Source organism: Hypomesus transpacificus, chromosome 22, assembly GCF_021917145.1.
Source record: "Hypomesus transpacificus isolate Combined female chromosome 22, fHypTra1, whole genome shotgun sequence".
In the NCBI taxonomy this organism is placed as follows: Eukaryota; Metazoa; Chordata; class Actinopteri; order Osmeriformes; family Osmeridae; genus Hypomesus; species Hypomesus transpacificus.
This window is the reverse complement of record NC_061081.1, coordinates 8,042,045-8,066,383: the sequence shown is the minus strand read 5'-3', so window position 1 is coordinate 8,066,383 and position 24,339 is coordinate 8,042,045. Positions and strand designations below refer to the sequence as shown.

At 48.7% G+C, this 24,339-nt stretch overlaps 1 protein-coding gene across 7 annotated transcripts in view; it reads left to right on the top strand.

Moving 5' to 3' along the window:
- tbc1d1 (TBC1 (tre-2/USP6, BUB2, cdc16) domain family, member 1) overlaps positions 1–23,793 on the top strand; it is a 29,496-nt gene extending 5,703 nt beyond the window's left edge. For 4 of the 7 annotated variants that reach the window (XM_047045719.1, XM_047045723.1, XM_047045722.1 and 1 more), the window contains exons 3-24: positions 5,947–6,531; positions 7,858–7,947; positions 8,107–8,211; positions 8,826–8,958; positions 9,758–9,849; positions 10,243–10,359; positions 11,011–11,130; positions 11,292–11,410; positions 11,491–11,754; positions 12,062–12,178; positions 13,408–13,515; positions 13,676–13,806; positions 15,761–15,958; positions 16,944–17,105; positions 17,266–17,424; positions 18,866–18,966; positions 19,162–19,305; positions 19,417–19,576; positions 20,592–20,629; positions 20,739–20,870; positions 21,879–22,055; positions 22,368–23,793. In XM_047045719.1, the coding sequence (XP_046901675.1) occupies positions 5,947–6,531; positions 7,858–7,947; positions 8,107–8,211; positions 8,826–8,958; positions 9,758–9,849; positions 10,243–10,359; positions 11,011–11,130; positions 11,292–11,410; positions 11,491–11,754; positions 12,062–12,178; positions 13,408–13,515; positions 13,676–13,806; positions 15,761–15,958; positions 16,944–17,105; positions 17,266–17,424; positions 18,866–18,966; positions 19,162–19,305; positions 19,417–19,576; positions 20,592–20,629; positions 20,739–20,870; positions 21,879–22,055; positions 22,368–22,676 (3,561 nt within the window). In that variant the 3' untranslated portion in view covers positions 22,677–23,793. The remainder of the gene's footprint in view (positions 1–5,946; positions 6,532–7,857; positions 7,948–8,106; positions 8,212–8,825; positions 8,959–9,757; positions 9,850–10,242; positions 10,360–11,010; positions 11,131–11,291; positions 11,411–11,490; positions 11,755–12,061; positions 12,179–13,407; positions 13,516–13,675; positions 13,807–15,760; positions 15,959–16,943; positions 17,106–17,265; positions 17,425–18,865; positions 18,967–19,161; positions 19,306–19,416; positions 19,577–20,591; positions 20,630–20,738; positions 20,871–21,878; positions 22,056–22,367) is intronic. The other 3 variants (XM_047045720.1, XM_047045724.1, XM_047045725.1) reach the window with 3 other exon arrangements.
- The last annotated feature ends 546 nt before the right edge of the window (positions 23,794–24,339 follow it).

The following is a 24,339-nucleotide window of genomic DNA, read 5'->3' as shown; positions in this document are numbered from 1 at the left end:
TACCTTCCTCCTAACTCTCCTTCTTCCTTCACTCAATTCATCCCACCGTCCCATCTGTTCTTGCTGATTTTTCATTGATATAACAAATTTGTGTGTGCACTATTTCTCTGTGACATGTCAAAGAGCAGACACATTACATTTAGTCATTTAGTAAATACTTTTATCCAAAGCGACAAAAAAGAGCAAAAGGTGCATAGGTCAATGATCATAAATAATGAGATTAATGAGCCCCAAAATAATGTAGGTAGCTAAAACAAGACACATGCATTGTGAAAAGCAAATAAGAGGCAAAGGGTAGAACCAGAAGAAAATGTCGTTAAACAAGTTACAATTAAACAACATGATCCTCAAAAGTGCCCAGAGTGTACCTGGAGGAAAGTTAAATCAGTTACAACTAACCAACAAGTGCAACAAGTCCCTCAATAAGTTTCATTGTGTTCCTGGAGGAAATAAGGAAACAAATCTTTCCTAAGTGCCGTTGTACTCCCGGAACAAGTGCGTCTTTAGCCTTTTCTTGAAGGTGGAGAGACAGTCAGTATCTCTGATGGAGGTGGGGAGATGATTCCACCATTAGGGGGCCAGACAGGAGCTTGCTTGGGTTGGGAGTGGGCGTTCTTGAAGAGGACAGTAGGTGGCGGGTGGGGGTGTAAGGCTGGATGGGAGACTGGATGTAGTCTGGTGCAGTCCTCTTCACCGCTCGGAATGTCAGTACCAAGGTCTTGAATCTGATGCGGACCGTGATGGGTAGCCAGTGGAGGGAGATGAAAAGCGGGGTAACATGGGAGCGTCTGGGTAGGTTGAAGATAAGGCAGGCTCCTTCGTTCTGAATCCTCTGGAGAGGGCGGGTTGCGCATGCTGAGAGACCGGTGAAAAGCAAGTTGCAGTAGTCCAACTTGGGAGAGGACCAGTGCTTGGACTAGCAGCTGGGTGGAATGGTCAGGCAGGTATCTCCTGATCTTCCAAATGTTGTAGAAGGTGAATGTACACGACCGGGAGACTGCAGCAATGTGGGCAGTGAGGGTGAGCTTGTCATCCATGGTAACCCCGAGGTTCCTGGCAGAGGATGAAGGGGTCACGTCGCAGATCCCTGGGTGATTGAGAGATTGTGGGAGATGGAGGGTTTGGCTGGGATGATGAGGAGTCCTGTTTTGGCGAGGTTGAGCTGGAGGTGGTGCTTGGTCACCCAGGCGGAGATGTCTGTGAGGCAGGCCTCGATTCTTTTTGAGATCCCCTGATCAGTCGGGGGGAACAACAGGGACAGCTGCAACGTTTGTATGTGTGCCTTACTTTTAACAAACCTTCGAAGCAGAGCCGCTGTAATGACACGGCAATGCAATTAGAGGGAGAATGGGTGAAGAAGGGCGGTATGATGGTGAGAAAGTAGTAAAGAAATAGGGAGCGGTAAACGCATATTCTCTGATAACCACTCGATTAGTGTTTGTTTTGTGTTTTCTGACGTGTGTGCAAGTGTGTTTCAGCTTCTCTGTTTGTGCCACTTCCCTGCCTGTTAGGTGGTTTAGATGAATCTGTTCCTCAACCAGAGGGGTATTGCATACACACAGACACTGCTGTCATTCTCACCACACTCGGTAACACACCTTTTTTTTATGCCCAGCTACCTTCCTGTTCCAGCTACAGTGTCAGTAACCGTTTGATTATTTCCAGTGCGAACAAAGTTTTGTCTGACAAAATGTACCTCGTGGTAAAAAAAAAGGAACCCCGGGGTTAACATGGAGTACAAGCTCACCCTCACGGCCCACATTGCTGCAGCTCCCGGTCGTGTATATTTCACTCTCTACAACATCCGGAAGATTAGGAGATACCTGGCGGAGTAGGAGGAGAAGATGCCTATATATCTCTCTCCTCCTGTCATCATCCGAGTACTCCACCATTTCTGTTCCACAATGGCAGAATACATTCATCAAAGAGAGAGAAGGAAGGAGAAGGTGGTAAAATGTGAGAGGATGAGGCAAAGAAAAGTAGAGGGAGGTTGAGAGACCCCTTAAGGCAAGTATCTGAGTGTGGCATGGTGCTGTGGTGAGGGATGAAGAGAGTTGCAATAGAGTGAGGAACGGAGGGCGGGCTGAGGCAATATCATTTTGTGAAAGAAAGACAAGGGAGGAAGTCTTCTGCTTAGGTCCCTCTGTTCTCAGGGTTAGGGTTGAGGTTCTCCGGAAAGAGGGGATGCTGTAAGACATTGCCTAACCAAGATATTGAGAGAGAAAGAAGGAAGACTGAATTAAGGACAGAGAGGTTATGAACTTTTCAGTAGTAGAAGGAGAGAGGTATCGATGTACAGTGCCCTCCAAAAGTATTGGAACAGTGAGGCCAATTCCTTTATTTTTGCTGTAGACTGAAAACATTTGGGCTTGACATCAAACGATGAATGTGAAACCAGAGATCAACGTTTCAGCTTTTATTTCCAGGTATTTACATCAGGATCTGATGCACAAATTAGAAAATATCACCTTTTTGTTCGAACCCACCCATTTGTCACGTGAGCAAAAGTATTGGAACATATGACTGACAGGTGTGTTTTGTTGCCCAGGTGTGTCCTATTACATACATTATTCAATCAATAAATACCACTGAATGTCTACACTCAGGTTCAGATTGGGTAAGATAGGTTTTGTCTATGCAGACTGTATTCAGAGGTGAAAACAACATGAAAACCGGAGCGCTGTCTTTGGGTGAAAAACAAGCAATTGTGAGTAAAGAAAGACCCTAAAACAACTGTTAGTGAGATCAGCAACAACCTCCAGATGGCAGGAGTGAAGGTATCACTATCTACTGTTCGCAGAAGACTTCATGAACAAAAGTACTAGGGCTACACCAGAAGATGCAAACCACTCATTAGCAAGAAGAATAGGAAGGCCAGGCTGGAATTTGCCAAAAAGTACAGAGATGAACCTCAAAAATTCTGGGACAAAGTTTTATGGACTGATGAGACAAAGATTAACTTTTACCAAAGTGATGGAAAGGCTAAAGTTTGGAGAAAGAAAGGAACTGCTCATGATCCCAAACACACAAGCTCATCTGTGAAACACGGTGGAGGTAATGTCATGGCTTGGGCTTGCATGGCTTCTTCTAGGACGGGCTCATTAATCTTCATTGAGGATGTAACACATGATGGCAGCAGCAAAATGAACTCGGAAGTCTACAGAAACATTTTGTCTGCCAATTTAAGGAAAGATGCAACCAAACTGATTGGCAGAGCCTTCATCATGCAGCAAGATAACGACCCAAAACACACTGCCAAAACAACAAAGGAGTTCATCAGGGGCAAGAAATGGAAGGTATTAGACTGGCCAAGTCAATCTCCAGACTTAAACCCTATAGAGCATGCATTTTACCTGCTTAAGAGGAGACTGAAGGGAGGAACCCCACAAAACAAACAACAACTGAAAGAGGCTGCAGTGAAAGCCTGGGAAAGCATCAAAAAGGAAGAATGCAAAAGTTTGGTGACGTCAATGGGTCACAGACTTGCTGCAGTTATTGAAAGCAAAGGATTTGCAACTAAATATTAAGTCTTATTCACTTAAATATGTTTTAAGTATATCTGTTCCAATACTTTTGCTCACATGACAAATGGGTGGATTCAAACAAAATGTGATATTTTCTTAGTTGTGCATCAGATCCTGATGTAAATACCTGGAAATAAAAGCTGAAACGTTGATCTCTGGTCTCACGTTCATTATTTGATGTCAAGCCCAAATGTTTTCAGTCTACAGCAAAAATAAAGGAATTCGCCTCACTGTTCCAATACTTTTGGAGGGCACTGTATGGTTTGTGTTGCAACTTGCACCATTAGCTTGGCTTTAAACTGACTTCGAAGCACATGTTGTATTGAGAAAGAGGCCAAGAGATGGAAGCCAAATGTAGGTTTAATGCAGGTTGGTAGACGGGAGAGAAGAAGCTGGTGTGGTAGGACTCAAGGGGAGGTGGCAATATTTAGTATTTTGATATCAAATCGTAAGCTGAGTGTGTTGTTACACCCCTAGCCAGACAGTCTATTTTTCACATCTGGACATTCACTGTCAGGCTCAAGGCTACCATGCATGAATGAGTCTTGCAGATCACACTGCATTGGCCTAACCCTAACCTAGGCATAAGCAAACTAAACTAAACTCCCTGAGCTTTGTTAGGCCCAAACTAACTTTCTACTAAACTTCTGATCAACCCCTGTATTCACCTCCCTCAAAAGCATGTTTGCTCATATAGAGTATATGGCTCAAGAGTATTGTCAAATTACAACCTAGTTAAAGTGTAACAGTTGTTTCTAGGAAAGAGCAGGGTTTCCCGCAGCACTTTGCAGTTAAGGCGGCCGCCTTAACAACATGCCTGCCGCCTCGACTAGGTTGTTTTTTAGCGCTGTGTTTCCGCAAGTTTTCTCCGCCAGTTTTCTCCCTTTCATTCCAACGGCAGCCTCCCTTCTCTAGAGAACTTCGTTTTTGGAGGAGAACCCCACCCCTCCCCCCCACCCCCACCCTGTCCATCAGCAAATCTCACCCTACCACCTTGACTAACACATTTTCTGCAGGAAACATTGAAAGTCCAAACACTCACGCACACACACTGGCTCAAACATAAGTCCAAACACTCACGCTCACACACTGGCTCAAACATAAGACCAAACACTCACGCACACACACTGGCTCAAACATAAGACCAAACACTCACGCACACACACTGGCTCAAACATAAGACCAAACACTCACGCTCACACACTGGCTCAAACATAAGACCAAACACTCACGCACACACACTGGCTCAAACATAAGCAGCTAACTAGCAGCAAATTAAACATGATCATTTAGTTCTAATATCAGAGATCAGGCTTCTGCTTTGACTAGTTCATTATGAGTGTAAGTATGTGCATACTAATGTTTGTTGTTTGAGTGAGCACTTTGTTTTTAATGAAAAGCTCTACTCTAGTTCTAGACCCAGAGTTAGACCCCTAGAACTCGGATCTGGATTTAGACAAGTCATCTCCAGTCAGCTGGTAGTACTAGGCTATATCCTCAGATCAGGGTGTTAACCTGGTAGAGATGATCCTGAAGGTAAACTGGGACGGAACACAATCACACCCAGACAAGACCCAGCAGGACTTGAACATTCTGCCGCCTCACAACAACCAAACCACTGGATGGTTAGGTCAGACACCACCAGTATTACACACACACTCTCTCCCTTTTCTCTCTTTCTGTCTCTCTTTCTTGAAGGATGCATTCAGATGTGACTTATTTCTGCCATCTCAGTGTTGGTACTGTTGCCACTTGCCAGTACTTGGAAGCTGTTCCAAGTTTTCCACAAAAGACAACTTGGCAAATTATTATACTGTCTGTAGTTTAAACTTGTTTGCTGGAATGTCAAAAATCCTTCCAAATCTCTGTGATGTGATTTCTACAGTGTGTGCGCACAAGTCATAGGCCTGGGACTGAATACGTATGTGAGGATTCAGGTCTCTTCATAGCTCACACCACCAGAAAAGACACACACACACACACACACACACACACACACCAACCTTCTGATACTCTAGATTAGGTTTTGGAAAATGACCAAGCTCGCGGTGGTCAATGTTCAACAATCTACAGTTTGAGGAGCACATTTTTGGCTACTGAAGATTGTCTCATTCTCGCTCTACCCCTCTTATCCCCTCCCCTTTCCTCTCTCTCTCTTGCGCATCTGACATTTCCAGCTGAGCCACTTTTTCCCCCTATAACTTAGAAGTACACAGAACACACCTTATACAGGCCGTGGCTGTGCAGCTGTGGGTGACGTTGTCTCCCAGCCAATTAGTAGGAGATTTGCAACCATAAATACCTCATTATAGTTGGTTAACAACAGCAGCAGTGGGCTATGTGGTGATGGGTTTTGTGTTTTGTTCACAAATCTCTTCTTTTGTCCGTCTCTTTCCTCCTCCTTTCTACCACCTTCTTCCAGGTCCCTGAGATCATCAGTACGCTACGGCAGGCTGGTAAGAGCTCGGCGCGCAATGATGACATCACAGACGCAAGCAACCGCCCTTCTGATGCTTCCAAGGGTAGCACTTCTGAAACATGCACCTCATTGTCCTTGGTTACCACGGGGACAAACGCAGTTGCTACAGCAACCACTTTCGCCAAGAGGTTTGAGGTCCTGTTCTGCGGCCGCGTGAGCGTTGCTCACAAGAAGGCCCCGCCCGCTCTGATCGACGAGTGCATCGAAAAGTTTGGCCAGTCACGGGCAAGCGGGGCGGGGCCTAAAGGAGGTGGAGGATTGGTCTGGGGATTGCGCAGGGCACTGGCGTTCCAAAATGGGACTGTTGGCGGAAACACGGGACTGGGTAATGAAGGAACAGACAGCCCCCCCTGTGGTCGGAGGCCGGTGCTGTTCAAACGAGACCCCAGCTTCCCCTGTCTGCAGGCCTTGGACGAGAATGGCCTGTCACCAGAAATCCACTCCTCTTCCTCCTCGTCCGACTCACACACGCAAGCTGTCGGGGTGCAGCCAACCAGCTTGCAGGAGAACAGGACCATGCTTTTCATGGTGGGAGGTCTACCCAATCACACACACACACTGCAGTGTTTCCTCTTGGATTTTTTATTTGCAGTGGGGGCAGGTCTGTCCGAACACCCCCCCCCCCTGCCAAAACAGTCCTCCTAACCCTATATTTCGGCGCAGGTTAATGTAATAGTCTAATAACTAATGTAATATTGCACATATTTTCGCCCTATTTCCCCTAAAGCAATAAGGTTAGGCTACTTAAAGACACCTTCCACTCGTATGTTCTAAATGGCATAAATGCTGCCAATTAATAATTGACGTAACAGCGGATTGTAAATGGTCAGTAGCCTATTGATTAAGGTACTCGAAAGCATGTACACTGTCTGCTTCATTTGATCTTGAGAGGCTAAGCATTCTGTTGCAAAGAATACAAATAAACTCACTATTTATTAATTAAAACTACTTCCACATAATAATGCACTTAATACAAACGTGAGCAAAGGCAACAATCGCTATCGAATCAACAGACATGTGCAATTTAGCTAGCGCAGGGAAGAATACCAAGAACGGAAATCATCAGTTAACTTAATTTCAATTAGCAAGAACTATAGACTAATACAATAACAGGCTTAAATGAACTGACAGTCGATTTTCAACTGGCGGGCCGCCACGACAATATCAACATAGAGGAAACACTGCACTGACTCACATATTTGATCTATACTGCTGACTTTGTATTCTTATTTAACAAGGAGAAAGAGTGGTTTCCTCAAGGCCTCTGGAGCTGTGACTAAGCACTTTTACATTACTCCAGATAGAAGCATAACTTTAGACACAAATACACAGAGGCAGAAACTCAGATATCTGACACGAATGAGCTCTGTGACCTTTTGAGCCCCCCTCTGCCAACTCCTGCCTTCCAGGTTACTATCCAGGCAGGAAGTGGTCAGCACTGGCACAGGAAACCGAGTAGGGAGATGTCCTCGTCAGCAAAGATGATCTAACACATCCTGCTGTTGAGTTAGGGTTAGCATGACACATGACCTCATTCAGAGGGGATCAGAACAGATGAAAGGGGCAGTTTGAGGTGATGAAATTGGAAAGCCCCGCGGATCAGCTGACTGAAGGGGACTTCCCTGGAGATAAAGAAATGATGGAGGAGTGGAGGGATATGGGGAGGGCATCCACAAATAAGAGGAAATTGAACTTTGTCAATTTCACGTCAGTGAAATTTGTCACATATTTCACTGACGTAGAACGCTAGAACAGAGAGCTGCATGAGGGGGACTGGAAAGGGAGAGGACTGGCTCCAGAACCTCTCTAGAACTCTCTACTAACCCAAGAGGGCGATGCTTGTCTGTGTTTCAGGTGGGTAGGTGTCAGATCTTCCTGGTCAGTCCAGACACCAAGAAGGTCTCCATAGAGAAGAGCTTCAGAGAGATATCCTTCTGCTCACAGGTGGGTGTCGCATGCTCGCGTGCGCAGGCGGATGTCTGTGGTTGTTTGCTAGACCTGCAAAGGAGACTTGTGTCTGGGTCATTTTCTAATCTTGTAAGGCATACCTTTACCATGATAACAATGCAAGTCGTATCTCCCTGCCCGTCTCTGCCTTTCCAGGGTATCCGGCATGTAGATCACTTTGGCTTCATCTGCAGGGAGACTGTGGAGGGAGGCAGCTGCCACTTTGTCTGCTATGTCTTCCAGTGCACTGATGAGGCCCTGGTGGGTGAGCGGGATGGAGATGGAGGGTGGGAGAGGGATGGAGAGAGGGATGGAGGGTGGGAGAGGGATGGAGAGAGGGATGGAGGGTGGGAGAGGGATGGAGAGAGGGATGGAGGGTGGGAGAGGGATGGAGAGAGGGATGGAGGGTGGGAGAGGGATGGAGAGAGGGATGGAGGGTGGGAGAGGGATGGAGAGAGGGATGGAGGGTGGGAGAGGGATGGAGAGAGGGATGGAGGGTGGGAGAGGGATGGAGAGAGGGAGAGGGATGGAGAGAGGGAGAGGGGGGGGAGAGGGATGGAGCGAAGGAGAGGGATGGAGGGTGGGAAAGGGAGAGGGAGGGGAATGAAGAATAGGAGAAGATGAAGGTGAGTGGGAGATGAAGGATGGAAGGTTGGAGAGAGATGAGGGTAGGAGAAAGGGATGGAAGTAGAAGAGAAGGATAAGGGATAGAGGGATGATGTGGATAAATGTTGATAAATAGTTTGTGTTTTCCATGGGCAGATTGAGTGGGGCGTTATTTCGAAGGGGTTGTGGAAGCTTCTCATCTGGAATAGGTGGATGGATGAACGACTAGTGACTGAGCAGGTCTCCTTCTGCTCCTCCTCCTATCCCAGGTGGATGAGATCATGCTGACGTTGAAGCAGGCGTTCTCTGTGGCCTCCCTGCAGCAGACTGTGAGGACCCAGAGCCTGCAGTGTGAGGCCTGCCCCATTCACGTGCTCCACAGGCTGTGTGAGAGGATTGAAGGTAGATAACCACCACCTTTACCAGCCACTAACTCCAACCCACCCAGCCTCTACTCTTCCCAACTAAGCACCACCACCTAACCCCAAACCACCACCTAACCACAAACTAAATCGAATCACCATCTAACTAACTCTAACCCCAATGCTAACCCCCCCTAACTCTAAACCTAACCAACCCCAACCACACCTAACCATACCTAACCCTAACCATTATTTAACTGTTAGGGTTCCCACGGTCATAGGAAAACCAGGAAAGTCAGGGAAAGAAACTTTGACCTGGAAAGTCAAGGAACATTCATGATTACATGGTAAAAAGTCAGGGGGTGGAAATACCTCATTTCCAAAAACATCAACAAGCAAATAAAACTATCACTGACAGGGTTCCCACAGGCCTTGAAAATCTTAGAAAGTTTGTGAAATCCAGAAGAGTAAAATAAGGCTTTTTGTTTTTGAAACTGCAATGCAATGTACCTTGAAGGTGCTTGAATCCACAGCTCAGTTATGAGTTATTGCTTCATGGTGGATGTATAGTTCATAATCCTAACATTATCTGAGTCCTCCCACTGAACTTGCCTGTACTAGAAGTTGACAGTGTCACGAGTCACCGTCACCTCAGTCTGTCCAGTACCACCAGTCTACATGGGGCTTTATTGACATGATGAAACAGTGTTTTGCCAAAGACTGGACAACGGCAAAAAGCTAATCTATAAACACTAATCAAAGCAAAACAATAAAACCTAATTGTATTGTTGTCTGTTGGTGTGTGAATACATGTTTTCTGAATGTGTGTGTTTCTTCAGGTCTGCACCCATCTAAAGCCAAACTGGAGCTACAGCGCCATCTGGCTGTCCTGGAGAACCAGGAGCAAGCCTCTGTGTTTGAGAACACCATGGTGAGGCTGTGTGCTAGGGGCGCAGGCAGGCAGGCAGGCAGGTAGAGACAGCCAGGCGTGCTAAGAGCCATACAGAGGGTTTCAGTATGAGAACCTGCTGGTCCACATCTCTAGAGTTGAGAACAGCACGTGTCATTCACTCACTTATCCTACAATCAATAAAGACGTTGGATTTCAAACAGGAAGCACGGCCTGCTGGGGCCGACTAGGGAATGTTACATGTGGAATGCTCCCTGTCTCATGAGAACCCTTTCCCACACACACTCATGGCTATATTGACTGCTTCTGAGAGGTTACAGTGCCTCCTAGTGGTGTAGAGGAAGAACTGCAGGGATTCCAACCACCAACGTACTCATACCTCTCTCTCGTGTGTGTGTGTGTGCGTGTGCACAGAGGGCTCGTCCTAAGAGCGACCAGGAGGAGAATGAGCTGGTCGTGTCCAGTCTGAGGGCCCTTTATGAGGAGAAACAGAAGACTCACCAACACAGACAGTCTGGGAGCAGCAACAAGGTTCCTCCAGTCTCCCTTCCTCCAGTCTCCCTCCCTCCAGTCTCTCTCCCTCCAGTCTCTCTCCCTCCAGTCTCCCTCCCTCCAGTCTCTCTCCCTCCAGTCTCTCTCCCTCCAGTCTCTCTCCCTCCAGTCTCCCTCCCTCCAGTCTCTCTCCCTCCAGTCTCTCTCCCTCCAGTCTCTCTCCCTCCAGTCTCTCTCCCTCCAGTCTCCCTCCCTCCAGTCTCTCTCCCTCCAGTCTCCCTCCCTTCAGTCTCCCTCCCTCCAGTCTCCCTCCCTCCAGTCTCTCTCCCTCCAGTCTCCCTCCCTTCAGTCTCCCTCTCTCCAGCCTCCCTCCCTCCAGTCTCTCTCCCTTCAGTCTCCCTCCCTCCAGTCTCCCTCCCTCCAGATAAGTGTGGCCCTTCTCCCCCTCTGCTCTGGCCCCTTTCTCCCTCCTCTTTTCTCCCTCCTCCCGCTGTCATTAGTCATTTTTACGTGTGCGTCAATGGTGTTTGTGTGTCCGCGTCTGTGTGTGTGTGTATATTGTGTCTCTCCCTGGTGCGTGTCTGTGTGGTGTGTCCCTCTGTTCTGTGTATATTGTGTCCCTCCCTGGTGTGTGTGTGTGTCATGTCCCTACGTGGTGAGAGTGAATTGTGTGTGTGTGTGTGTTTGCAGGTATGTGAGGAGCCTGCCCTAGCAGTTGAGTCTCAGCAGAGCAACAGTCGTCAGCGTCTGGAGCAGTTTAAGAGCAGAGCCAAGCGCTCTCTCACCGAGTCCCTGGAGGGCATCTGGAAGGTGAGGGGGGGAGGGGAGCATCAGGGAGGGGTGGGGGGATCTGGAAGGTGACGGGTATGGTTGCAGAAACATTTAAAACTAGTGTTTGTGCTGACATGTGTCGTGCTGCGTTTGTGATGTCTGTGTGTTGTGTTTGTGTACGTAACGTGTGTGTGTTTAAGCAGGGCAGCAGCAGGTCAAAGAGTGTGAGAGAGAACAGTGAGGAAGACAGCTGCTCCTCCTCATCCACCATCACCAGCAGCAGTCATGAGGACCCACTGCCCCCCAGCTCCCCCCTCAGGTAAACACACACACAAACAGCATGGTTGCCATGAAGTGCCAACTTAATAACCCTGGTTCCTACATTGTTGTCCTTGGCAGGTCTCACAACTCCACTGGAGACCTGAAGCTTCTGGACACCGCTCTCTCCATCTCCTCCTCATCCCTCTCTCCGCTCTGCGACTCTCATGGCCAGGGCTTTCGTCGCCGTGCCAACACCTTCAGCCACCCACCCAGCCCATCCTCGACGGATTGTTCCCCGGCACGCACACACTCCCACCCTTCCCAGGACACACCCTCAGCCGCCACCAAGCCCAAGCTGGTCCGCCACTACTCTGTTAGCACCGACACACCACATCAGAGCAAGTAAGAAGTGTGTGTGCACCATTTGGGTTGAAATACAAATGTATTTTTTTATGGGGAACTTTGTGCGTTCCTACATTGTCCACAGGGACACATTTACACTTCCTGTCAGGAATGGTCCACTTCCTGTTCTGAGAATAGACTCTGCTTCCTCTTCTTGTAACCTGCTGCCTCTCTTGTTTTTCCCTGATTTCCATTAGCCCCACCTCTCTCCCTTTTATGGGCCACGTTTACATTGTACGTTTCTTTCTCTTTCATTGTCTCCCGCTCTTGCACACATCTCTGTCTCTGTCTCTGTCTGTCTGCTCAGACACATTTCAGAGCCTCCACTTCCTCCAGCTCTCCACCTGTCCTCCCCCCACTCTCCTCTCCTCCTCTCTCACTGCCCCTCATCGCCCTCTTCTGGGGGACGTCTGAACACAAGGAGGTGAGCACCTTCATCTCTTCCTCTTCGCTCATCTTCTTTTTGCCGTGTCTTGGTCAACGTTATGGCCAAAAGTATGTGGAAACCTGCCCATCACGCCCATAAAAGCGTGTTTCCAAAAACCATGGGCATGAATGTGAAGTCACCTCCCACTTTGAAACAGGGAAAGGCCTTCCCCAAACTGTCGCCACAAAGTTGGAAGCACAGGTCTAAAAATGTATTTTCTACTCTGTATCATTTAAGAGTAGCCTTCAGTGAAACTCAGGGGCCTAGCAGCCCCAGCCCTGAGGACCAGTCCCAGCCCGTTATCCCTCCTCAGCCCGACCTCACAGCAGCCGCCATGCATTCCTCTGGGTAGTGCTCTCCTGTCATCTGCCACTCCCAGATTGGTGCGTCCGACTGACAGCCAGTGAAGCGTGCCTCATCCCTCCAGAGACCACGTCTCCAGCGCTCCAGAGACCACGTCTCCAGCGCTCCAGAGCCCCGTGGAGGCGTGCTGCACACCACTCACACCGTCACATGCACACGGCAGATTAGGCCAGCTGCGCGGCCATGCAGACCCGCTTCATGAAGCTCCCGGCCCGCCGTTGTGGTGTTGTCATGCTTCATGCGGTCTGGAACTCTGGGGGCGAGTGATGCCACAGATGATCGGGGCTTTTTACAGGCGTCAGCGCTCGGCAGAGCCCGCTCTGTGAGTTTGCGTGGTCTACCACTTTGTTTCTGGGCTGCTGTTTGTCATCAGCGCTTCCACTTCAATTGTAGCAGGAGGGCAGAAATATCACAAACAGACTTATGGTGAAGGGGGCCTCCCATGACAGTGCAGCGTGTAAGTCACTGAGCTCTTCATGAACAACCCGTGTGCTGTCAGTGTTTGTCTATGGAGATGCCATGGCTATGCTCTGGACTGTTTGCACCTGCGAGCAATTGGTGTGACTAAAACACCTGAACTCATTATTAGTGGGGTGCTCCACATACTTTGGGCCATATTGTGTGTCTTTCCCCAAGTGTCATCTATGATAGCTGTTAAGGACTGCTGTTTATAGTTTTTTGGGGCTCTACATCCTTCTTTTGTCATCTTGGCATGTGTTTTCTCTCTCTCCTTCCACTGCTCTCGTCTTATTCTTGCTGTCTCACTCTGTATTCTCGGTTCATCTGTCACACTCTGCACTATCGTGCTTTCTCCCTTCTCTCTCACCTGTACGTCTCCGGTCGTTCGTCCCTCCCTCCTTCAGTCCTCTGGGGGGGCTGCGAGCTCGTCTCCGCTCCTCCTCCTCTGTCCCTAACTTCCTCAAGCTGCTGGCACCTGTCCACGAAAATGATCCCTCTAACATGAGGACCAGGTACACACAGACACCTGCATGTGCGCACACACATACACACACACACACTCAACCCTTCAAATCCTGTTTGTATCTGCTGATATGGAGCAGACAATCTCGACTGCCCTATGGTATAGTACTATGCTTTGTGTTCAGAGGTGTGTGTTTGTGTGTGTTTCAGTGACGTGGCAGCCCTGTCGGTGCCTGGGGTGTGTGTGGAGGGAGGCAGCCCCCTGCGCACTCACAGACACTCCTGGAGACAGCAGATCTTCCTACGAGTGGCCACGCCTCAGAAGAACCCTGACACATCTGGTAGACACACACACTTTTACAAAAACACTATAACACGCTCACACATTACTTTACACAAACACACACACACTATTACACACAATTACACACATGCACACAATTCAAAACACACTATTAAAGGCACACCATTACACACAATGACATGGACACAAACTCCATTAAACACACACTATTACGTTTACACTATCACACCATGTTACTGACTGCTGTGTAGGATTTTGTCCACTAGGGGTCAGTTTAAGGTCAGTAGTTGAGTGGTTAGGATGTGTCTTTAGAGAACCTTGTAGCACAGTGGCCTAATAGACTGCCACTGTGCCCACGGTTACATAAGATATAGCCAACGTCAGTCATTACTCTTGATCAACCTGGGAAACCTGTCTCTCTCTTTCTCTCTCTCTGTATCTCTCTCTCTCTCTCTGTATCTCTCTCTCTCTCTCTCTCTCTCTCTCTCTCTCTCTCTGTGTTCAGCAAGGTTGCTGACAGGTGGATGAGGTTTAGACATGCTCAGTTGGTAGACTTTAAGTACCTTTTCTCTAGAAGTACTTGAACTCTTTATCTTGAATAGACTGCCACTGTGCCCACGGTTACATAAGATATAGCCAACGTCAGTCATTACTCTTGATCAACCTGGGAAACCTCTCTCTCTCTCTCTCTCTCTCTCTCTCTCTCTCTCTCTCTCTCTGTATCTCTCTCTGTATCTCTCTCTCTCTCTCTGTATCTCTCTCTCTCTCTGTATCTCTCTCTCTCTCTCTCTCTCTCTCTCTCTCTCTCTGTATCTCTCTCTGTATCTCTCTCTCTCTCTCTGTATCTCTCTCTCTCTCTGTATCTCTCTCTCTCTCTCTCTCTCTCTCTCTGTGTTCAGCAAGGTTGCTGACAGGTGGATGAGGTTTAGACATGCTCAGTTGGTAGACTTTAAGTACCTTTTCTCTAGAAGTACTTGAACTCTTTATCTTGAATGTATGCGGGTAGGTGTTTGTTTGTGTAGACACAGTCAACATGACCTTGACACACAGAGCCACAGGAAAGCATCAGAACGTGTGGACCCAGTTTGCGCGTGTGTGTGTGAAGGGCGTTGGCTTTGGCGGAGCCAGGGTGTTTACACAGGGAGTGGACGGTGCCACAGTGGCCAAGTGCGTCACTGTGTGTGTGTGTGTGTCTGTGTTCACCCAGGCATAACGCCTTTCAGGCCGATCTTCTGTAAGTCTTGTGTTTGCGTTGCGTGTCAGTCAGGGTTTGTCTATACTTATACATATGTCTCTGTGTGTTCATGTGCACTTGTGTGTGTATAAGCGTGTGGATGTGTGTGTTTGCGTGTTGACCTCAGATGTATTATTTGTTGAGTGACTGCTGGTTTCAGTGTGTCCTGTAGCGTTTTAACAGACTGATTGATGTCTACACCACATGCTCTCTCTCTCTCTCTTTCTCTCTTTCTCTCTCTTTCTCTCTCTCTCCCCCCCTCTCTCTCTCCCCCCCCCCTCTCTCTCCCCCCCTCTCTCTCTCTTTCTCTCTCCCCTCTCTCTCTCTCTCTTTCTCATATACACACACACTCTTTCACTATCTGTCTACCCCCCTCTCATGCCCTAGGCATTGTACTCCCTGAGCTGCAAGGTGTGTTCGTGTTGAAAAGCCTGTGACTCTATTTAGAAGTTGTTTTTAAACAACAGGGTATTTTGAGATATTTTTGTGATCCACCCTGTAGTTTGGGTGGAGTCACGCAAACATTGTTTTTTATAACATTGTGCGCGTGTGTGTGTGTGTGTGTGTGTGTGATTGTTTAGTTCAGAGATGTATTTGTTTGTGAGTGTCTTCTACTGAGGGGTGTCTAATGATATTTAGAAACTATGGCTAGTTATGATACCTGCTCTTTTGTTCCATCAATTGAACAATGGAGAGAAGAAGATTGGATTAAACCATCTCTCTCTTTCTCTTGCCACATCCTCCCTCCATCTCTCAGACAGGGGAGACTGTTGTCTGGAGGCGGGGCGTGGCACTCTGGGGGGCGGCGGTGGCGGCGGGGGGGACGGCGTGTTGGGCGTGGTCCCAGAGGAGCAGAAGAGGCGGGGCAGGGCGGAGCTCCGGGAGCTGTGGAGGAAAGCCATCCTGCAGCAGATACTACTACTGAGGATGGAGAGAGAGAACCAGAAACTACAGGGTACGCACACGCACGCACACACACACGCTCACATACAGATACACACACACACACACACTCACACGCTCACATACAGATACACATACACAAGCACCATGACTTCACCTGTGGAGTATCACAATTGGTAAGGAATGTGTCAATCTCTGTTGTCCTCCTATATAGAGAGTCCTTTGACAGGCCTCCAATTATAGAAGCACTTCTTAATTTCTTGGCTTTCTGCCTTGTACTAATCGCACACGCTTACACACACAAAAGCTCTCTCACACACACACACATTAATCTCTGCACACGTTGTGTAGTGTCAGTTTTGTCACCTTGTGTATGTGGTTTCAGAGGCAGTCTCTGAATATCAAGTGACGCCCTCAACCTGACCTTTTTGTCACTTATAAAACCACTCTTTCAAGGCACACACGCGCAAACATACCTTTATCCTGTGATTCACTACTCCACCCATCTCTGCCAACTCGCACGCACGCACACACAGTGGAAAAGGGTGTTGACTGAGAGAATGTCAGCCAATATTGATGCAAGTACTGGGAATAAGCACCGCCCTGGCTACCTGTCTGCCTCTCTCTTACTCTCTCTCTTTCATTGTCACTCTCGTCACCCCTGTTGTCACTAACAACAACCCCCCCCCCCTCTCTCTCTCCTTCTCTCCATGCTCTATCTCATCTGTCAGAGGGTGGACTGTGTGGCTGTGGTACCATTCTGAACAAGTTCATTGTGTGGCTATATAAATGGGTATGGTTTACCTCCTTTCTCTGTTTTGTTTTGTTCTGTGTGTGTGTGCGCGCGCCTGCCCACCCCTTGTTAACCTGGGAGGGGAGGGGGAGGGGGAGAAGGGAGAAGGGAGTTGGCTTAAGAGGTGGGAGTTCCCTCACCTTTTCTTCTCACTCTGAACCTATTTAACAGTTTGGGTAAGTCATGTCAAAAGGTTGCTTTAAAAAAATATATATATTATAAGTGTGTGTGTGTGTGCGTGCAGCCACTGAGAGTGACCTGCAGAACAAGCGTCTGAAGCTGGACTATGAAGAGATCACGCCCTGTCTGAAAGAGGTCACCCTGGTCTGGGAGAGCATGCTGGGAAAGCCAGCAAGGTCGAAGGTCAAGTTCCCTACGGAGACCATCTACTCTGCTGTCACACAGGGTAGGTGTCTCTCTCCCTCTCTCTCAGACACACTCTCATTAACGCGCACAGGCAACAGCATGGCTGTCAACATTGGTTTTGCAACACTAGTGTTTATTTCACGGCATCTCCCCCCCCCCCCCCCCATCCTCTCTATTCTCTCTCCGCTCCCCATGCCCAGGTGTTCCAAGGCAGCATCGGGGAGAGGTCTGGAAGTTTCTGTCGGAGCAGTACCTCCTCAGACAAGCCGTCCCCTCCCGGCCCCCAGCCAATCACACGCCTTACAAAGAGCTGCTCAAACAGCTCACTTCACAGCAGCACGCCATCCTCATAGACTTGGGTACGAAGCCCACACACATACAGTACATACTTGCCATGCAACCTTCAGGCAAGCCTTTCTTATAGTCCAGATCTAGCCTCATTGTGACACCTCCACCCTCCCTAGATGTTCTGGTGTTTTGACTCACTGGTGTTCAACCAGAGGTACATAATTGTTAGGTGATGTTGGGGTAGGTTTGGGGCTAAGCCTGGTCAGGGTTAGGGTTATGGTTAGTAGGGGTTGGGGTTAGTAGTTAAGTCAACCGGTCAGGCCTAGACAACTCGCCCTCGACAACTAAGCAGGTGGCACACGTAGCAGCACACCCACGTAGACAAGTACATGCAAACACACTCGTGTTGGAACAAGGGGCGTCTAACAGGGTCGGGTACAGGTATGCAGTGCAAATCTGGGGTTGTGTCAGGCCGGGTAACTAGCGTTGTTTTATTAGCTACCAAATGTCTGGTGGAAAATGAACACAAAATGATGCCCATGTCGTCGATGGGTGTTGTATAGACTGGTGTAGGTGAGGTGTGGCAGCTCGAGGGATCCTCTCTTAGTCCACATGTCGCCAGCTTACAGAATAGTCGAAATGTTCACTGCACATGTGAAGAAGAAAAAAGTCAACCCAAGACGACCCAAAATCAGTACCTTTCCTACTTTGACCTGATCTCAATCTGACCCATTCCAACACTAAAACACACACAGACTTAGTTGACTGGAACACACATTCTAAAGTAGAGGGGGCCTGAAGCAAGAACACTGTGTTTTTCTCTGAAACCTTCAGCCCATAGTGCATGCACACACGTGCACAAGTACATATAGCACACATGCACACAGGGACACACACAGACAGTGCATACACACACGGGAACACACCTACACACACACACAGGAACACACACACACACAGGAACACACACACACACAGGAACATCTTAAGTCCAGGGTGCCTGCAGCAGGGGAGGGGATAAAGATCACTATGTACATGTAAGGGACCTTTAACATCATGTGTGCACACACACACAAACATACCACACACATTACAGGTCTCCTCTCTCCAACCTTGCCTCACAGTGGCACATAATAACATACATGGACTGGACCAGACTGGAAGCTCTGACACTAAACACATCAACACAGCTGCCAATTTAAGGTTGTTTTGTGTGAAGAATGTTCAGTAATCCCAGCCAGTCAGGATGCTGTCAGGTATGGAAGGGGGGGTTTTTGTACAAAAAGCCCAGAGGGAAAACTATGGGTAACAGTGTGACATTCTGGCTCACAAATATAAACCTACGTCCACACACACACACACACACACACACAGAAGATCAAGGATTAGATGTGCATAGTTCTAACTATATTTCCCTCTCTCTCTCTCTCTCTCTCTCTCTCTCTCTCTCTCTCTCTAATTCCCCTCCCTCTCTCTGTCATCCCCTTCTCCTTCCCCTCCGTCTCCTCTCAGGTCGTACGTTTCCCACACATCCCTATTTCCAGGCTCAGCTGGGGGCGGGGCAGCTGTCTCTCTACAACCTCCTGAAGGCTTACTCCCTCCTTGACCCTGAGGTACACACACATCTACACACAGCTCAAAACACACGCGCATACACCAGAGCACACACACATCTACACACCGACAGATAAACGCTCGCTCACAGCAAAGCACACGCATGCACGCACATGTTCACACACAAGCGCTGCCAAACAACCTCGCAAAGCACACAGCAAGGCACCCCCACTATAACAGACGTCCCCCCCCAGGTGGGCTACTGCCAGGGCCTGTCCTTCGTGGCAGGGGTCCTCCTGCTCCACATGGGGGAGGAGGATGCCTTCTACATGCTCAAGTTCCTCATGTACGACATGGGGCTCCGCAAGCAGTACCGGCCCGACATGATCATACTCCAGGTACCTCACACACACACGCTAACAAAAGCTTTATGCACAGTTTAACGGCTTCCTGATTCTCACACACACGAGGGCTGTCTGTGTGTGTGTGTCTGTGTGTGTGTGTGTCAGATCCAGATGTACCAGTTGTCCAGGCTGCTGCATGACTACCACAGGGACCTGTACCTCCACCTGGAGCAGCAGGAGATCGGGCCCAGCCTCTACGCTGCCCCCTGGTTCCTCACCACCTTTGCCTCACACTTCCCCCTTGGGTTTGTGGCCCGAGTCTTTGGTAGGCGGGGAGAGGGAGAGAGTCTATTCTGTCAATCTTGTCAATTTAGCTGGCTTAGCGTCTATCAAACTGTGACCTTGTTTGGCTCTTTGGGACATTTCTTTACACATATACACACACAAACTTAAACAAACACACACACGTAAGCTTTGTGCAGGCAATCATGTACTTATGTTCACCAACATTTCACTGAAATATGTTCCTCCCACAAGGCAGCATTCTTTGGTTCTGTGTAAGATTTCAAAGATTTCTGTGCACACACACACCGACAGACACCTGCACGCTCGCACGCACACCTACTCTGTCCTCAGATTTCTGGTATGTTAGGTTGTTTGAGGAACCGTTTTGTGTTTGAAGGTGAGTCTTCCTCCACCTGTTTTTTTTCGTCCACACCCCCTTCCTTTAAATTCCTTCCTTGTAACTGGAAGGAACCGTCTCTGAAGCCAACCTCTGGCTCCGCCATGCTCCTCTGAGCATAGCGCTGCATGTGCGTCTGTGTACGCGTGGGTGCCTGTTTGGGATTCTCTTTCACACCATCACCTTTTCCTTTCCTAACCACACACACAGCCCCATGCTAATCACACACACAACAACCACACGCAACTCCACCATACCCACACACAGAACCCTCCCTGAACCACACACACACCCCTCCCTTAACCACACACACAACCCCACCCTAACAACACACAACCCCACCCTAACAACACACAACCCCACCCTAACCACACACAGCCCCAAACTACACACACAGCCCCACACTAACCACACACATTCCATTCTGTTTTACCCTGGATTACTTAAATTTGTTTATTCCACGCCTTTATTGACCCCAGTGCTTCTATCATGCCATCCTAACCCCCCAGTACTCACTGGCCCATGCATTCTGCATCCATGTGTTTGTGTATGTCTATGTGTTTACCTGTAAGGGAGTGAGGAGTGATGGTATCAAGTAATGCAATCAATCCTGACTGGTCCTCTCTAAAGAAAGCTCTCTCTTCCTTTTGGTTTTTAGACATGTTGTTTCTCCAGGGTTCCGAGGTCATTTTCAAGGTAGAATTATTATTTTTTATACACAAATGTATTTGGTGTTTATATGATGAAGAGAAAGGTCGTCTCTAAAGGATTCTGCTGTGTCATGGTGACGTGACGTCCTGTCCAGGTGGCTCTGAGTCTTCTGGGGAGTCACAAGCCCTTGATCCTGCAGCACGACAGTCTGGAGACCATCGTGGACTTCATCAAGACCACCCTGCCCAACCTGGGCCTGGTGCAGATGGAGAAGACCATCAACCAGGTAGGCACTTCTGTCTCTGGGGGGGGGCGGGGGTTCTTGCTTTTCAAACTATCTTGTTTGTACATTAAATGATACACATTTTTGTTAACTTTTATAAGAAATTTTTCTGAAAGCTCCCTGGGCTCTTCACTGTTAAGCAGTGGTTTGTTTGTAAATCAGAAGGTGCCGGAAAGCAAAATGCAGATGAGAGGAGGGGGTGACGAGGCAGGTGCCGGTTCATGAACGTGCATGTTGCCAATTTCCCAAAATTGGCCATCTCCATTTTCGTTTGCAGCAACACAATAGCTGTAATTGTACCTCCGTGTTGTCATAGCTGACAGTCATGTTAAGTTACCCCCCCCCCCCCCCTGTCAGGCTGACAGGTTGTGTAATGATCTCATCTTCAGTGTTGATATAGCCCAGTTCCCGAGCTGCCCCCTGCAGCAGGATCAGCTCTGTGCACGCTGTGTACAGTGTAGGTGCTGTGTACAGTGTAGGTGCTGTGTACAGTGTAGGTGCTGTGTACAGTGTAGGTGCTGCACACTGTGTACAGTGTAGGTGCTGCACGCTGTGTACAGTGTAGGTGCTGTGTACAGTGTAGGTGCTGCACACTGTGTACAGTGTAGGTGCTGTGTACAGTGTAGGTGCTGCACGCTGTGTACAGTGTAGGTGCTGTGTACAGTGTAGGTGCTGTGTACAGTGTAGGTGCTGCACACTGTGTACAGTGTAGGTGCTGCACGCTGTGTACAGTGTAGGTGCTACTCTGTCTGCCTCTACTGGCAGGTGTAACGGTGGTGGCTTGCGGGTCAGATTATTTAGTGGGTTTGAACTGGCTCTCAAAGCGGTGTTAATAAACCCTGACCCGCACATGACATCTATTTATTGTTCTCTTAAGATAAGATAACATGATCCATTTTAGTCCCACAATGGGGAAATGTGCAGGAGAGATTAAGAGTAAAAAACACCATACAGCATTCTGGGTGTGTTTAGCAGTGAGTGGTGTGTTGTAACGGGTGTGTGTATGTGTAGGTGTGTGAGATGGACCTGTCCAAGCAGCTGCAGGCGTACGAGGTAGAGTACCACGTCCTTCAAGACGAGCTGATGGATCCGCCCCCCACGCTCAACCAATCACAGCGGGCCGCTCAGCTGGAAAGGACCAATCAGAGCCTTCGGCAGCAAAACTTGGATCTGCTCGAGGAACTACAGGTAAACACACACATTTACTTATACACACACAGCCACATTTACTAATACACATGCACGCACACAATTACCGCACATTTACTAATAAATACACATCCACCTGATACACCCCCCCCCCTCCCATGTTTACTAATATACTGTACACGCACAACCCAAACATCAACTAACACATCAAATACTCCATATTTACACAATACACATGCACTCACTCCATACATTTACAAATGCACACACACACCAAACTGTACAAATACCCCCATGTCCAGTATAGCACAGTGATCCAGGCCAGTGTAAAGCATGGTGGTCTCTCCTCAGGTGTCCCAGGCTCGCGTTGGGGGTCTGGAGGCCCGTGTGCAGATGCTGTCCCAGTCTGAGGGGCTCCTGAGGGCCCAGCTGGGTGTCCTGGAGGAGGACAAGAGCCGGCTGCAGGATACCGTCACACAGCTCCACGCCCTGCTCACCCGCCTGGGCGTACACACACACGCAGCAGACGCACACACCGGCTTGGACGTCGCTGCCGACAGGCTCCGTGCGGATCGAGGGCTCCCTGATGGAGATGGCGGGGCGCTGGGGCCGTTGGGCGCGGCCCTTTCTCACCCCCTGGCCCTCCCTGAGAGGCTCTAGCCCCCACAGAACTTGCCAGAGGGACAGCTAAAGGAGGAGGAGAGAAGCAGAGCCATGTCCGCAAACACTCCCTTTATACTTTATAGGAGTTGACGAAAGAGGAGAGAAGGATGGATAAGAGACTAGAGCACTGAGTTCCCCACTCTCCTCAGTGAGAGGCCACTGCTGGTGACTTCTTAGTAGGTTTGTGAACTTTGACCCCAAAGACCCCTGCCCTTACCCTACTTTATATATAAACAAACGTGTGAGTTATCTGACCAACTGGCCCCAAAGAAGTACAGAGCCCACAGCCACACCAATGCCCAGTTGGGTTTGACTGTTGACGTGGATCACAGAAGACTGTCTAAGTGCCTGGGTTCTCTGGATGCAGTTAGACTGGAACCTCGGAAAACAAGACCAAAGAGAATCATAAGAGTGATCATCATCACCAGAACCTACCAATGGTGAAGAGGAGACTTGCATTACTGCCAAAGAGAAGCAGCGAGAGAGAGATGGTAAGATGTAATACAGTAAGATGAACTGAGGAGATGAAGGGAGGGCAAAGAGGAAAGAGTTTGTCCGTGTGGATGCCAGGGGAGGGTGACTGAAGAGCATTCTAAAGCTGGTTGTGTTACTGCTGCACACACTGATGCTGTGGAAGGAGGGTTACTGCTGCACACACTGATGCTGTGGAAGGAGGGTTACTGCTGCACACACTGATGCTGTGGAAGGAGGGTTACTGCTGCACACACTGATGCTGTGGAAGGAGTGCTGTATTTACTGGGATGAGAGAGAAGATGGCATTGTCCAATTATTCCTTCTTCTCTTCCTCTTTTTTCTGTAAATCCACCTGATGCCTGATTGGTATCTGCCTATCCTCTAGACACAGAAACAATCACACTGTCTGTGCACACTTGACTGCCCTGACCGCTTTGTGTGTGTGTGTGCGTGCGTGCGGGTGTGTGTTGTCCCCAGTGTGCTGTAACGTATAATGCATGTGGTTAACATGATGTACCTGCAAAACAGAACCTTCTTGATTGACACTGTAAAGAGTTAGACTTTAGACGTACATTGCACATTGTTTTAATGATTACTATTTACTGTATACTCTGAAATACATTACAAAACCTAAAACATGTCTCTTTGGTCTGGACTTTCTTTTCAGTGTATGCACCTGTGTGCATGCGTGCGTGTGCTTGCGGGCATGCCTTTGTACTGCCTGTATGAACAGGCTATCATAGGGACTATAAAAAGTGCTCGCATGACCGTGGGGTTGAGAAGAGAGGACATGATCCAACGCTCCACGGGTTGTGGCATGATGTGAGATGAGGGTAAGGGGGTTGTGGCATGATGTGAGATGAGGGTAAGGGGTTGTGGCATGATGTGAGATGAGGGTAAGGGGGTTGTGGCATGATGTGAGATGAGGGTAAGGGATTGTGGCATGATGTGAGATGAGGGTAAGGGGTTGTGGCATGATGTGAGATGAGGGTAAGGGGTTGTGGCATGATGTGAGATGAGGGTAAGGGGTTGTGGCATGATGTGAGATGAGGGTAAGGGGTTGTGGCATGATGTGAGATGAGGGTAAGGGGTTGGCGCCTGTAGTGTACAGATGTGGCAGGAGGCCTAAAACACTTCACCTCTGCTGGGACTCAGCAAGAAGCACAACATCTTTATTTCAACATCA